The following is a 13,218-nucleotide window of genomic DNA, read 5'->3' on the forward strand; positions in this document are numbered from 1 at the left end:
TGTTTGGGGGGTTGGGGGGGGGGAAACAGACCATAAAAATGGGAAGTCGCAAGCGGCTTACCGCACTGACAAAAAACGCAACGATGGGGAGAAAATTGAAACGCTGTATTAACATCGGACGGCAACTTTAGGAGCTGGTTAAGAAGGAAATGACAATTAATTATACTTCCAGTGTCGTGTCAGACTTTAGAATCACTCATTAAATACGTTACAACATTCATTCCCCATGAACATTCATAGTAAATGCTTTTTAACCAAAATAAAAAATCCGTGGGCATTACTCAGATGGAAAATAAGTTGTAATTAGCAGGTCGGCTTGGTTGAAACGATCCAAGTTTAATGGTTAATTAGGCGTCTAGATATATCACGGATAGAATTATTATGACATTAGAGCTGAGTCGCATAAAAAAGACCTAAAAAAAAAGAAAAAAGGCATCAATTCAGCACAAATGTATGGATTGGCTAAACACAACTTGTTATTGAATGAAGATCAGCTGGAGTCCCAACAGCAACAAGAGAAGAGAAGGGAGAAGGAAGGGGAACAAGAGGAGGAGGAAAGAAAAAGGGTCCCAACAAATAAACATGGAGCTTATCAATATATAAAGCTAACACAACCAAATCTAGCGGGCCTCTTCAGGCTTTCTTCTGTTTCCTAACTGGTGCTGGTGGGGGACACAGAATTCGAAACACCCAAGCAGCTACTATTGCTCCAATGAAGGGGCAAATCCAGTACACATAGAATTGGTCCCATGTATTGTGCCAGTTGTTTACGTATGCCCAACCAAACGCCTGCACACATAACAAATTCAGTAATTCAATACCTCTGTGTGTGTGTGTGATCCTGAAGGAATGGATAGCATAATTAGCATTAGAGAAGTAAGCTGCAGGAGATACATTAGAGAGTAATGAGAAATTTTGGGAAAAAAGCCGCAAGACAGACTTCTGTTGTGCTTTTCGTATATTATATCAATTCAACATTGTTCGGGGGGAAAATTCAATTCAGATTGGGGCAACTCAAGCATACAAAGAATGTTTAAGGGTAATCTTAAAGTTTGGAAAGAAAATTTCTCAATAGCTAGCGTTTTTAAGATTCATGGTCTAATTGTCCATCGTGGCAAGCAGGTTTGGGTTATGTTGAGAGAGAATATAACCTAGTTTATCATCACACTTTGTCGACAAAGAAATGCAACTTCAGTAGCATAAACAGAACATGAAATAAAACTTCTGTTACTACATCATGGGGCAAATTCATTAAGGTCATAAACTGATCAAGCTTTTTTCCACAAAATTTACTGCTTCACCCAGTAGCCAAGGCAACGTCAATGGGATGGTAATCTGCCACATCACAAGGTGAAACTATTAATTCCAGAGAAGTCAATTTTATTTGGTATTGTAGTTATAGCTCCTTTTTTAAGCCTTGTATCCATTCTGTCATGTTCTTGACGTCTACACTCATTCTCCATCTTTGATTCAAGATCAGGTTCTCCCCCCCCCCCCCAAAAAAAAAAAAAAAACACGACACACCACAGCCACAGAAAGAGAACTTTATTATCCTCATTTCAAAATTAAGACTGATTGAACACCAGAACTCACCAAATCCTATCAGCGTTACACTATATAATACAAAAAGACAGAGCTGGATTATAACTATATACATTATTCACAGGAAGAAAGTGCTAAACTGAAAAAAGAAAAATAATCAAGGCATATAAAAGAGGCCAAAAGGATCCAAGGTGGAATGGAAAGAGACCACCAAGGATTAACTGGACTTATCTTTGTGATCATTAGGATTATTTAGGGCAGCATGAGGGAGTCCAGGGGAGTAAAAAGCTAACCCCTTGATTTTCTCAGTTTAATAACACTAGCGAGCTCGGAACCAACAACCCTCTGACAGAGACACAGAGTCAACATGCAAAAGTACAGGAGTGGGTGGGATTCCAAGAAATAATGAACATGATGAAGACAGCATACGTTAAAAGCTATTTAATGTTATCAAGATCTAGGATTATTGTTCATCAATACAAAAATTTTGTCATATAAATAGCAAGACGCAAATCCATTGCCCTTTTACTGCAAGTGATTAGTTTTGGGTATTGAACAACAGAAGGGTAGGACCTGTGCACAATTGCACACAAGCTGTTGCAAGGAAGACGTTATCAGTATTTCACGACAGAACGATATGTCCATATCGCACGCACGATTACATCTGGATATCTTATCTCCCTCGTAGCCGTGCACTTGGGTGCCTAGCCTACTAACAGCCTTCAAATATCTTATCTCCCTCGTAGCCGTGCACTTGGGTGCCTAGCCTACTAACAGCCTTCAACCTATCCCCTAACTACTCATTATTTCCACATAACATAACACACAAACTTTCTTTTGGAAGTCACACCGTACATAACAGTAATTCACCTTTAGGAATCATATGAAAGACAAATTTACACGGAATAAAATATTTTGAAAACAATAGGACAAGGAGTCACAACGGTAAAATAACAAGTCTTTTTCAGAGGTTATCAAACAACATTTGTCAAATAAAATTCAAACGCTAACGCAATGATGTGATCACTCACATTGGCAGGATTCATAGAGGGGCCGGTGTAAGCAGAGCCAGCCATGACCAGAACCACGGTAGACATAGCCAGCAACCAAGTCTTCAACAATTCGTTACGAGGACCCCTGAGTATGATAAAAAGAACAGCCAGAGTGATCACAAATGTCAGAACCCCTTCAGCAATAGCTCCAGTATGCAAATCAACCTTCAACGAAGGTCCGCCGATCAAGTGTTTGAATTTCGGCGGCATCACCTCCATGATTGCCACAGCACCACCCGCAGCACCTAACGCCTGTGAATGCAGAGATTCAAATCAGACATTTCAGGACACTCATTAATTCACATTGATCTCTTAAAATTTCCTCCAAGGGAGAGGACAAAATTAACGGGATTCACAATTAAGGTAAGATTCAACCACCTCATCCCAAGGAAAAAAAAATCAAGAAATTAGAGTGAGAATAACCTGAGCAGGAAAACGTAGGGCCATGGAGAAAAGGGAGTCCGAGCCGAGACCAACGGCATAAAAGGCAGCAGTGCCGGTGGGGTTGAAGGTAGCACCACCCAAGGCATTCCCGACGATGGTGAAGATAAAGACGAGGGTAAAGACAAGGAAAGTGGTGATGAGAATTGATGCGTAATTAAGACCATTGAAGGACAGATGCTGAAGACCGAGTGATGCTGTTATCATGCTAGTGGCTAATCCAAGCGTGGATGCGCAGAAGACCCACATAAAGGTGAGCACTGCATCTCCAATCGCGGCCTTTATCGGACCAAGCATGTTTCTATGTCGCTGCTTTTACCTTTTTCCCGCTCGCTTTCTCGACTATTCCCACTATTCCCTATAAGAATCTCTGCAGAAAAACGAAGAGGTCAAAAAAATATCGCTTTTTTGAGGTCGCCGGTCCCTCTCTGCATCAATTGGCAACAGAGGGAGAAGCTTAAGAATCTTGAGGTGAGCAAAAAAGCATGAATTGCCGTTTCGATGGAGGTGTTATATAATATTGCCACCATTCGAGTGACTTACCTAATCTTTTGGGAGAGAAGGGTCCGAGATAACCTCACCGGCGGATGTACTTCGATCTCGTGCTCCGCTCCCATATTAAAAAACTGTTTTTTTTTTTTGAGGTTGACACTATTTTTTTAAAAAATATAACTGAAAGATTAACCATTAACTAACGTGATTCTTCTTTTATTTTCTTTTTCCATTGAAAGGAAAACCATTTAACTGCTGTCAATAGATAACCAACGGTAATATAATAAAATTTATAAGAAGTTACGTTATTTTCAAATCATATATGATATAATTCACTCTAGATTTCACGTTACACAAGGGTATTCTTACTTGCTTAATACTCCTCCGGTCCTTAATATAGGATCCAATTATTGAGTTGGTTTTGGTCCTAAATATAAGACCCATTTTTTATATTTATCAATTTTCTCTAAATTATCCCTATAGGTACTCCCTCAACCATAATCAAGTAGAAGAGGGAGAAGAGATATTAATAAAGATAATTATGGTGTTTTAGGAAAAACGTGGCACATTTCTTATAATTAACTAACTTACCTAACTTCCTTAATCTAATCAAATTAGTTAAATGGATCTTATATTAAGGATCGAAGGAGTACTAATTAAGAAAACTGTTCCCAGTTGATAATAATAAATTAGTAATTTCTATTTTACGGAATCATGATAGTGGGATAATACTAATTATAATTATAATTATAATTCGCGTCGTGAAAAACTGTCGATGGATGATTTTTGTGCTTGCAATATATAAAATTACACCTTCTGAATTAGATTGTATGTTTGTGATCTGTTTATCCGTCATCTCACGATTTGATTACATATTACTTTTTTTGTTTCCCAGTCAAATGCATTATTCGGACTTTTTAAAGAGAAAATATTGTTACTCTGCACATTTCTATTCATTTTATTTCTTTATTTCAGTTTTTTCCTTTACTTTATGGTTGCTTTTTTTTTTTTTTTAATTTGCCTATCGTTTGATTCGTTTCCAACCCCTTGCTTGAGGTTTTCTTTTTTTTAAAAAAAAAAAGAGAGAGAGAAAGCAAATATTCTCATCATTAGATTCATTAGATCAGGTGAAAACTATTTTTAATTGAAATTTAGTTATCACTGTCTATTTTTACTTTTATTTGATAAGCACTGATTAAACACATTTGCCTGGAAACCAGCAACGATTTTTTTTTATTATTGGAAGGCATTGATGTTTTTTTTTTCCCAGTATATTAAGATAAGACAATCTAAAATTTAAAAATCATTCAACGATCTCGATTGAAAAAAAATCTCAGCACAGAACGAGTGATGGATATAAAAATCTCCACGTCACAAATTAATTAATAATAATAATTTTTGTGGATAAGCTCGATTGCATTTGACGTCCTTCAAACCACATTTTGCTATTGCATATTATATGACATGATTCAATGTTGTTGTGGATTTGGTGTAATGATTTATTTTGTTATTACTTAATAAAATGAAATTCACATGAGAGAATTAAAAATGCCCAAACAAAAAGTCATATTCACTGTTTTCCGTCGATGGCACTACTTATTTATTAAGAATGAGCTTAAACCCCGCACATTTGTGCGCACCTTAAAAAAAGAAACGCCAAAAGTGATAATCATGTATACACTCGCGTATTGTTTGTCAACTAAAAATAAAACTAGTCGCTGGCAAAAATAAAATACAGCACATCCTATCCTTAAAATTCAATTAAATACTTTTTTTAGATTAAGACGATAAAATAATTTAATTTAAAATATTTATTTAGTCAGATAAAATGACGGTCTCTCACTCATGAGAAAAAATAAATAAATAAAATACGCTGAATCACAATGATATTGATTGGGGTAAGCGCGTGGGTTTACCCAAAGTCCGAAACATCCTTACGTCACCCTTTTATTATTGAGGACCCCGTGCTCATACACACACACATCCATTTATTGTTCATTCCAAGAAAAGCGTAAGGGCGTTTGGGGAGAAGGAGGAGGAAAAGTATTTTTCAAAAACTTTTTTTCGTAAAATAAAACAGATTTTTTTATATATTTATTTCTTATATTATAAAAATATTTTTAAAATTATGATTTAGTTTTTATCTAAATATTCCTATTATTATAGATTTTGTGCATTCTTTGCTCTTATTTAGTATTGGAGGCTTTCCTTAGCTGCTACCTGCTGTCACCTTTCTTCTTTTTTTTCCTTTTTTTTTAAACAGAAGATGTCAAATTTTATAACCATACAATACTTGAACATTTTAATATATTTTCACCAAAAACATTCGATCTTATTTTTATACAAATTTTTTATAAATCAGAATCAAATTACAATTTAAATTTTAAACGAGAAAATTCATGAACTCACGAATTAAAATAAAACATAGCAGATATTTCCGTCATAGGTACTCCCCCACCTTGATAAATCCGTCACAGGCACTTAGAGGTGGGAACCAGGGCCGGTCCGGCCCTCCAGGACTAAAATTTTAAAAATACCTTAATTTGTTAGGTCAGGCCCTTAAACTACAGGGCTCATGGCCGGCCCACGGCCTTTTGGTCCGTTTAAGAAAAAAATTATTTTTTTATTTATCATATTTTTTATAAAAAATAAAAATAAACCAATGAAATTATTTAAAAAAGACATAAATATGAATAAAATTAAATCACAAATATAAAATATCATCATATATAAATATCCATCAACATCCAAGAACATCTAAAACATTCATTAACAAGATAACAACATCTAAAAGTTTTATCTATAATGCAATTGTGTAATAAATAAATATTATCATTAATCTTTTGAAACTTCATCATCACTATAATTAATTACTCTTCTTCATAAGTATGCTTTTCTTTCGTAATAAAAATATTAATTTTTTTTTGTAGGAATTTTACTTTTAAATTTTACAATCTAGCTATTATTTTACTTTAATGTGAGAAACATTGTTGTTGAAACTCATAAATTTCTAATGCAAATTATAGAATCACAAGTTATATAAGTATAAAAATACTCTATTATCAAATATATATATAGTTTAAAAATATCAACGCATATAATATAAATCAAATCATTATTAAAGTCCAAATTAACCCATTTTTTAAAAATTTAATTGGATAAATTATTGTCTAACATTAAATTTAATTTTAAAATGATAATAATAACTAAATATTAGAAATATTATTAATAATGTAAAAAATTAATAATATTAAAATTATTTAAAAACATTTAAAAAACAAAAAAAAATATAAAATGGCTTAAAAGGGACGGTCCTTTTAAGTCCTTAGCCTTCTAGGACCAACCCTCCAGGATTTATTTTCTATTTGAAGGGAAAAATATCAAATCCAGCCCTTATAATTTTAAAGCCTAAACAGCCCGGCATGATGGGCTCGGGACGTTTTTCGGCACTTGGAATTGAAGACAGCTCAATACAATATAGAAGGGGTGACCAAAAATTGAAAATGAAAAAAATGAAGCCGCTGCCACATGCCGAATTACAACGGCTACTCTCCCACAGGCCCTCTGTCCTCTGAAAATTATCCGTTAGGATCTTGATCAATTCCATCCTCGGCATAAATCACTTTCATCTGCTTTACATTTTCAATCTCATTCCCAGATTTCTTTTGTTGTTGCCAGGGTTTGATTAAGCTCTCGTGCAGCGATCTTCTTCTGAAAGAGCTCTCCCCTCTCCCCGTTTCAAAAAGGTCTGATCGCAGCCTCACAAGTCCAGTATCCTCGAGCCTGTTCGTTGGATTCCAAATTTTTAACTAATTTGAAAATTATCGCTGATTCTGTGCTCAGTCTAGATCGCAATACGTTTGGTGAAATTGAGATCTCATTTTTATCGTCGATTTAGGCGGGGGTTTCTTAATATTCCGGAAGCAAAAATGAACGATCTAATGACCAAATCATTCACCAGCTACGTGGATTTGAAGAAAACCGCCATGAAAGACGTGCCGGTCTTCCTCCCAGCGAAGTAGAACTGAGCTCTTCAACAACCAATCTCGATACTGACATGGGTCTCTTCCTAGAAGAGGCAGAGAAGGTGAAAACAGAGATAGGTCATCTCCAAGAAATATTGAGCAGGCTTCTGCAGGAGGATGAACAGAGCAAATCCCTTCCCAAGCCTGAAGACCTGAAATCCTTAAGAAACAGGATCAATGCCGACATTGTCACTGTGCTCAAGAAGGCTAGAACCATACGGTCTCAGCTGGAAGAAATAGACCGAGCCAATGCTGCCAACAGGAGGCTTTCTGGGCTGAAAGAAGGAACCCCGGCGATTTACAGGACCCGAATAGCCGTCACCAACGGACTCCGAAAGAAACTGACGGAGATCATGATGGAGTTTCAGGGACCGAGGCAAAGGATGATGACGGAGTACAAAGAAACAGTGGGAAGACGATATTTCACAGTAACAGGGGAACACCCAAATGAGGAAGTCATAGAGAAGATCATCTCAAATGGAGGTGAGGAATTCTTGAGCAAGGCAATACAAGAGCACGGCAAGGGAACTGTTCTGGAGACGGAGGTGGAGATCTAAGACAGGCACGACGCAGCTAAAGAGATGGAGAAGAGCCTTCTAGAGCTGCACCAGGTGTCCCTAGATATGACTGTGATGGTGGAGGCACAGGGTGAGAAGATGGATGATATTGAACACCATGTGCTTCATGCTTCCCACTGTGTCAAGGATGGAACAAAGGATTTGCAGACTGCAAAGAAATTCCAGAAAAGTAGCAGAAAGCGGATGTGTATTGGGCTGATACTTCTGCTCATTCTCATTCTCGTAATTGTCATCCCCGTTGCCACTAGTCTCGGCAGTTCTTGAAATGATGCTTCTAAGGGGCTAATTCTTAGGTTGCCTTGTTTCATTCTTCTCGTAAATTTCTTCATTTTTGTGCGCTGTACTTCGACCCATCGTCGTTGTTGGATATTATGTGTGGTGATTCTATGAAATCGTTAGCTGAAGTTTCTTTATTTGAATGAATTATTAACACTGACCCAGTGGCATTTCGACTGTTTGTTTCCGTTCAACTCATAGTGGTCTGTTACCATATGGGCCTTGATTTTTTCCAAAACAAAGCACACAGTTGGAGGTCTTTGGGTGTACAAGGCCCATTGGGCCCGAATTGAGTGAAATACGAAAACCATACAAGCATCCTTATAAACAAAAGGTCATCTGAGGCTTGTACAAAAAAAAAAAAAACAAGCATCTGCGTGTGACGGAGAACGGAGAAGCCTGCTCATTCGACACAGGATAATGGAAAGGTCATTTATGGATGGTTGCGTAAGAATTTGCCTCATAATTATTTTTTTAGAATTTTGATTTCTAATATCTATCTACCAATACATGTTGGGTCCAGTGAAAAGGGGTCATGTGATGAATCAATGTTGGAATTTTTACTGAAAGAGGTACCCATATTTAGTGTCTAACAACGCTTTGAACAAAATTATTTTAATAGAAAAATATATGTACCTACCAATAAAAAAATTTCATCTACGACCTGTACCCAAAAAAAAAAAATCTGCGTGTGACGAAGAATTGCAAAAACCTACTCATCTGACACAGGATAATGGAAAGATTATTTATGGATGGTCACGTAAGAACTTGCCTCATGATTATTCTTTTTAGGATTTGGATTTCTAATCTCTATCCACCAATGTATGTTGGGTGCAATGAAAATGGTTATGTGATGAGTCAATGTTAGAGTTCGCATTAACAGATGTACTCACATTTAGTGTCTGACAGTAATTCTAACAAGATTGCTTTTAATAGGAGGATATATATGTACCTACCAATAAAAAAATTTTCATTTGTGACTTGTACCAAAAAAAAATATCTGTGTGACAAAGAATTGCAAAAACCTGCTCATCCGACACAGGATAATGGAAAGATCATTCATGGATGGTCGCGTAAGAACTTGCCTCATAATTATTCTTTTTAGGATTTAGATTTCTAACCTCTATCTACCAATGCATGTTGAGTCTAGTGAAAGGGGTTATGTGATAAATCAATGTTGGAATTCCCATAGACAAAGATGCCCACATTTAATATCCAACAGCGCTTTGAATAAAATTATCTTTAATAGGAGAATACATGTACCTACTAATAAAAAAAATTTCACTGCGACTTGTATCCAAAAAAAAATATATCTGCATGTGATGAAGAATTGCAAAAACCTGCTCATCCGACACAAGATAATGGAAAGATCATTCATGGATGGTCGCGTAAGAACTTGCCTCATAATTATTCTTTCTAGGATTCGGATTTCTAATCTCTATCTACCAATGCATGTTGGGTCCAGTGAAAGGAGCCATGTGATAAATCAATGTTGGAATTCCCACCGACAGAGATGCTCACATTTAGTGTCCAACAACGCTTTGAATAAAATTACCTTTAATAGGAGGATACATGTACCTACCAATAAAAAAAATTTCATCTGTGACTTGTATCCAGAAAAATATATATCTGCATGTGACAAAGAATTGTAGAAACCTGCTCACTCGACATAGGATAATGGAAAGATCATTTATGGATGGTCGCGTAAGAACTTGCCTCATAATTATTCTTTTTAGGATTCGGATTTCTAATATCTATTTACCAATGCATGTTGGGTCTAGTGAAAGGAGCTATGTGATCAATCAATGTTGGAATTCCTACTGACAGAGATGCTCACATCTAGTGTCCAACAACGCTTTGAATAAAATTACCTTTAATAGGAGGATACATGTACCTACCAATAAAAAAAATTTCATTTGTGACTTGTATCCAAAAATATATATCTGCATGTGACGAAGAATTGTAGAAACCTGCTCACCCGACATAGGATAATGGAAAGATCATTTATGGATGGTCGTGTAAGAACTTGCCTCATAATTATTCTTTTTAGGATTCGGATTTCTAATCTCTATCTATCAATGCATGTTGGGTCTAGTGAAAGGAGCTATGTGATCAATCAATGTTAGAATTCCTACCGACAGAGATGCTCACATCTAGTATCCAACAATGCTTTGAATAAAATTACCTTTAATAGGAGGTTACATGTATCTACCAATAAAAAAAAAAAATCATCAGCCACTTGTATTAAAAAAAAATATCTGCGTGTAACGAAGAATTACCGAAACCTGCTCACTCAGCATAGGGTAATGGAAAGACCATTCATGGATGGTCGCGTAAGAACTTGCCTCATAATTAATCTTTTTAGGATTCGGATTTCTAATCTCTGTCTACATCCCACCTCGTTCGTACCGAGTTGCCCAATAATTAGTACCGTCCACGCGGGTAAGAAAATAAAATGGATGGTTAGTGTTAGAATGCAGTGTGGGAGCTGTAATGCATGCATGTTGAATGAAGGGTGGAGATTAAATTCCACACGGTCCACGCCAAATCATGGTTCTTTTTTTTTAACCAGCAACCATGGTTCACTGCCTCGAATATATATGATGATGATATGTACTTTTATTTTTCGCTGGAAAAAAGTTTTAAATGAATCCGATTTCTTGACTTAACAACAGTAATTTTTTTTACTGCTCACTTACAAATTTATTTATAAATTATCTATTATTAAGATTATTTGTATGACGACGTGAAGCTACTTGTTATATTTATCCGGTATTATTCACAAGAGATTTTTTATATAAAAAACCCTTGAATTTCATAATTATTTTAAAATTTAACAACTTTTTAATTTTATCCTTGTTTAATATATACACTTGTTAAAAAAATAACAGTATGTGAAATAATAAACTAGAAACCAAAAAAAATTATGTATTCATATAATAAATTTAATAAAATTTTATATTAAGAATGAATAAAAAATATTCTCTCTACTCTGCAAATAACATTTGAGGAGCATGCCCTTACCGTGTGAGGATATGTTGATTCACGTTTTCAATTGGTGTTGGGAAAAGTAACTTTTATTTCAACTGACCTTTACAAATTAATATTCAGAAAAAAGATTAATTAGTATAATTTATGTCTTGATAAATTTCAATTTTAAAATAGCTTTAGAGTAAAAAAAAAAAAAAGTCAGTTGTTCTCAAAATTATGCCAAACGTCGTTCTTTTTTGTGTCTCTCTGGGATTATTAGTGGACACTTAAGAGTACTTATTCATGTAATTTGAAACAAATCTCTTTTTATATATCTCACCTCATAGTAAATCACAATTAAAATTCTTTTTAAAACAATCATGTTCCATTATTTTAAGATAAGAAAAGAAAAACTATTTTTAGTTTCATCCTTTTTGTTTATTTTTCACTAATTCTTTTTATACGTTTTTGGAATCATCTAGGTAGAGGGTCAAAGTGTCTTTCATATGCAGAAATGGGCCTAGGATGAACACAAGGCTTTAAATGGAGAGTGACAAGAGATGCCACCTACATATAGGTGGGGATAATCTACAGGTTCCAATTTCCAAACTGCACCGCCCGCCGCCGCTTGCACCCTTCTTCTCCGCCCAGAAAGGGTTCCCAGATTAACGATCCGATGCCCTTACATATCTTTTTGTTCTATTACGCCCTTGCATGCCAACGCCCTTTATTGTGGGGACTTAAAACGAGCCATATGTTCTATTTATATTTTGTACGTAGCATGACTTGTTATTATGCCATATTGATTCATGTTTGATACTATTTCTGGTCTTTGATATAAAAATTAGACAGCCTTTTAATGGTAAGAAAATTGTTATGTTGTTTATTTGTCACAAATATATTTTTTTGTCTCCCTAAACTATCATGTTCAGCAATCTCAATAAGAATATTTTAAGAAAAGATGAGATTAAAGTTTTATATTTAGAATTAAATAACTTCAACCACTGTTCAGCTCTTATATTAAGTACCGGAACTAGTAGATACGGAAGCTATCTTATATAAGTCAAGCAATGTACGCGCAATGTTGATTTTTATGTTATTTAGATGATTTAAAAGCAACATTATTAGTGTTTGTCAACATTTTGAACAGAATTATTACTAGCAGAAAAGGAAAAGGTGGAACTCTATACATATTCCGGGTTGCGGTCATGGCTGATTGATACTCCTTGTCTCTCCCATTGGACCTATCCGTTATTCTCCTCTTTTCCCCCCTCACAAAGTCGCAAATATCAACGGGAATATTTCACCTCTGTGCTCAAGTTGTCACCAAGCATATCATATATATTCAAACTCATCAATTCAACCAAAAAAAAAGAAAAGGACTTGCCTGTCTAATTACCTGACATACGCATTTTGTCACATCCTAATTCTTTTGAGATTTTAAGTGATAGTTTTACCCTTAAAATAAACATAGAACCAAACTTTAGGCTTAGAAAATGTGTGGGTGTGTATATACTCACAATATAACATAGAACAAATTATGTGTGTATAAAAAAAAATATATTTTATATTAAATAAATAAAGCAGGGATAAAATAAAAAATATATATAGATTGATTTGAAAAATCTATTTAAATTTTACGTTACTTCAAATATCTTAAAAATTATCTTGGAATTTACTTCAAATATCTTAAAAATTATCTTAGAATTTGTTTTATTCCAATAATAATAATGATAATAGCAATAATTTAAAGGGATCTGATTTAAATTTTAAGACACTCTAAAAGATCTTAAAGATTTCATCAGAATCAATCAGGTTATGTTTAATCAAATTCAAAATATT

General features: G+C 34.9%; 1 protein-coding gene and 1 pseudogene across 1 annotated transcript; one reads left to right on the forward strand and one right to left on the reverse strand.

Moving 5' to 3' along the window:
• Positions 1-422: 422 nt before the first annotated feature.
• LOC114736496 (aquaporin SIP1-1) lies at positions 423-3,657 on the reverse strand. The gene is made up of 4 exons (XM_028924339.1): positions 3,579-3,657; positions 3,018-3,405; positions 2,574-2,846; positions 423-789 (listed from the first exon to the last, which is right to left on the reverse strand). Exons 2-4 carry the CDS (start codon positions 3,330-3,332, stop codon positions 634-636), a joined length of 744 nt encoding a protein of 247 aa, XP_028780172.1. The 5' UTR covers positions 3,333-3,405; positions 3,579-3,657; the 3' UTR covers positions 423-633.
• Positions 3,658-7,456: 3,799 nt separating this feature from the next.
• LOC114736475 (syntaxin-related protein KNOLLE-like) lies at positions 7,457-8,412 on the forward strand (annotated as a pseudogene).
• Positions 8,413-13,218: the final 4,806 nt, after the last annotated feature.

This window comes from Neltuma alba, unplaced genomic scaffold (assembly GCF_004799145.2).
Source record: "Neltuma alba isolate B1F8T4 unplaced genomic scaffold, ASM479914v2 tig00013341_pilon, whole genome shotgun sequence".
NCBI lineage: Eukaryota > Viridiplantae > Streptophyta > Magnoliopsida > Fabales > Fabaceae > Neltuma > Neltuma alba.

Coding starts and splice junctions, on each gene's coding strand:
- LOC114736496 (XM_028924339.1), bottom strand. CDS start 3,332: ATGCTTGGTCCGATAAAGGCCGCGATTGGAGATGCAGTGCTCACCTTT. Junction 2,847..3,017: donor CCCTACGTTTTCCTGCTCAG/GTTATTCTCACT, acceptor CTGCATTCACAG/GCGTTAGGTGCTGCGGGTGG. Junction 790..2,573: donor CCTCTATGAATCCTGCCAAT/GTGAGTGATCAC, acceptor TTATGTGTGCAG/GCGTTTGGTTGGGCATACGT.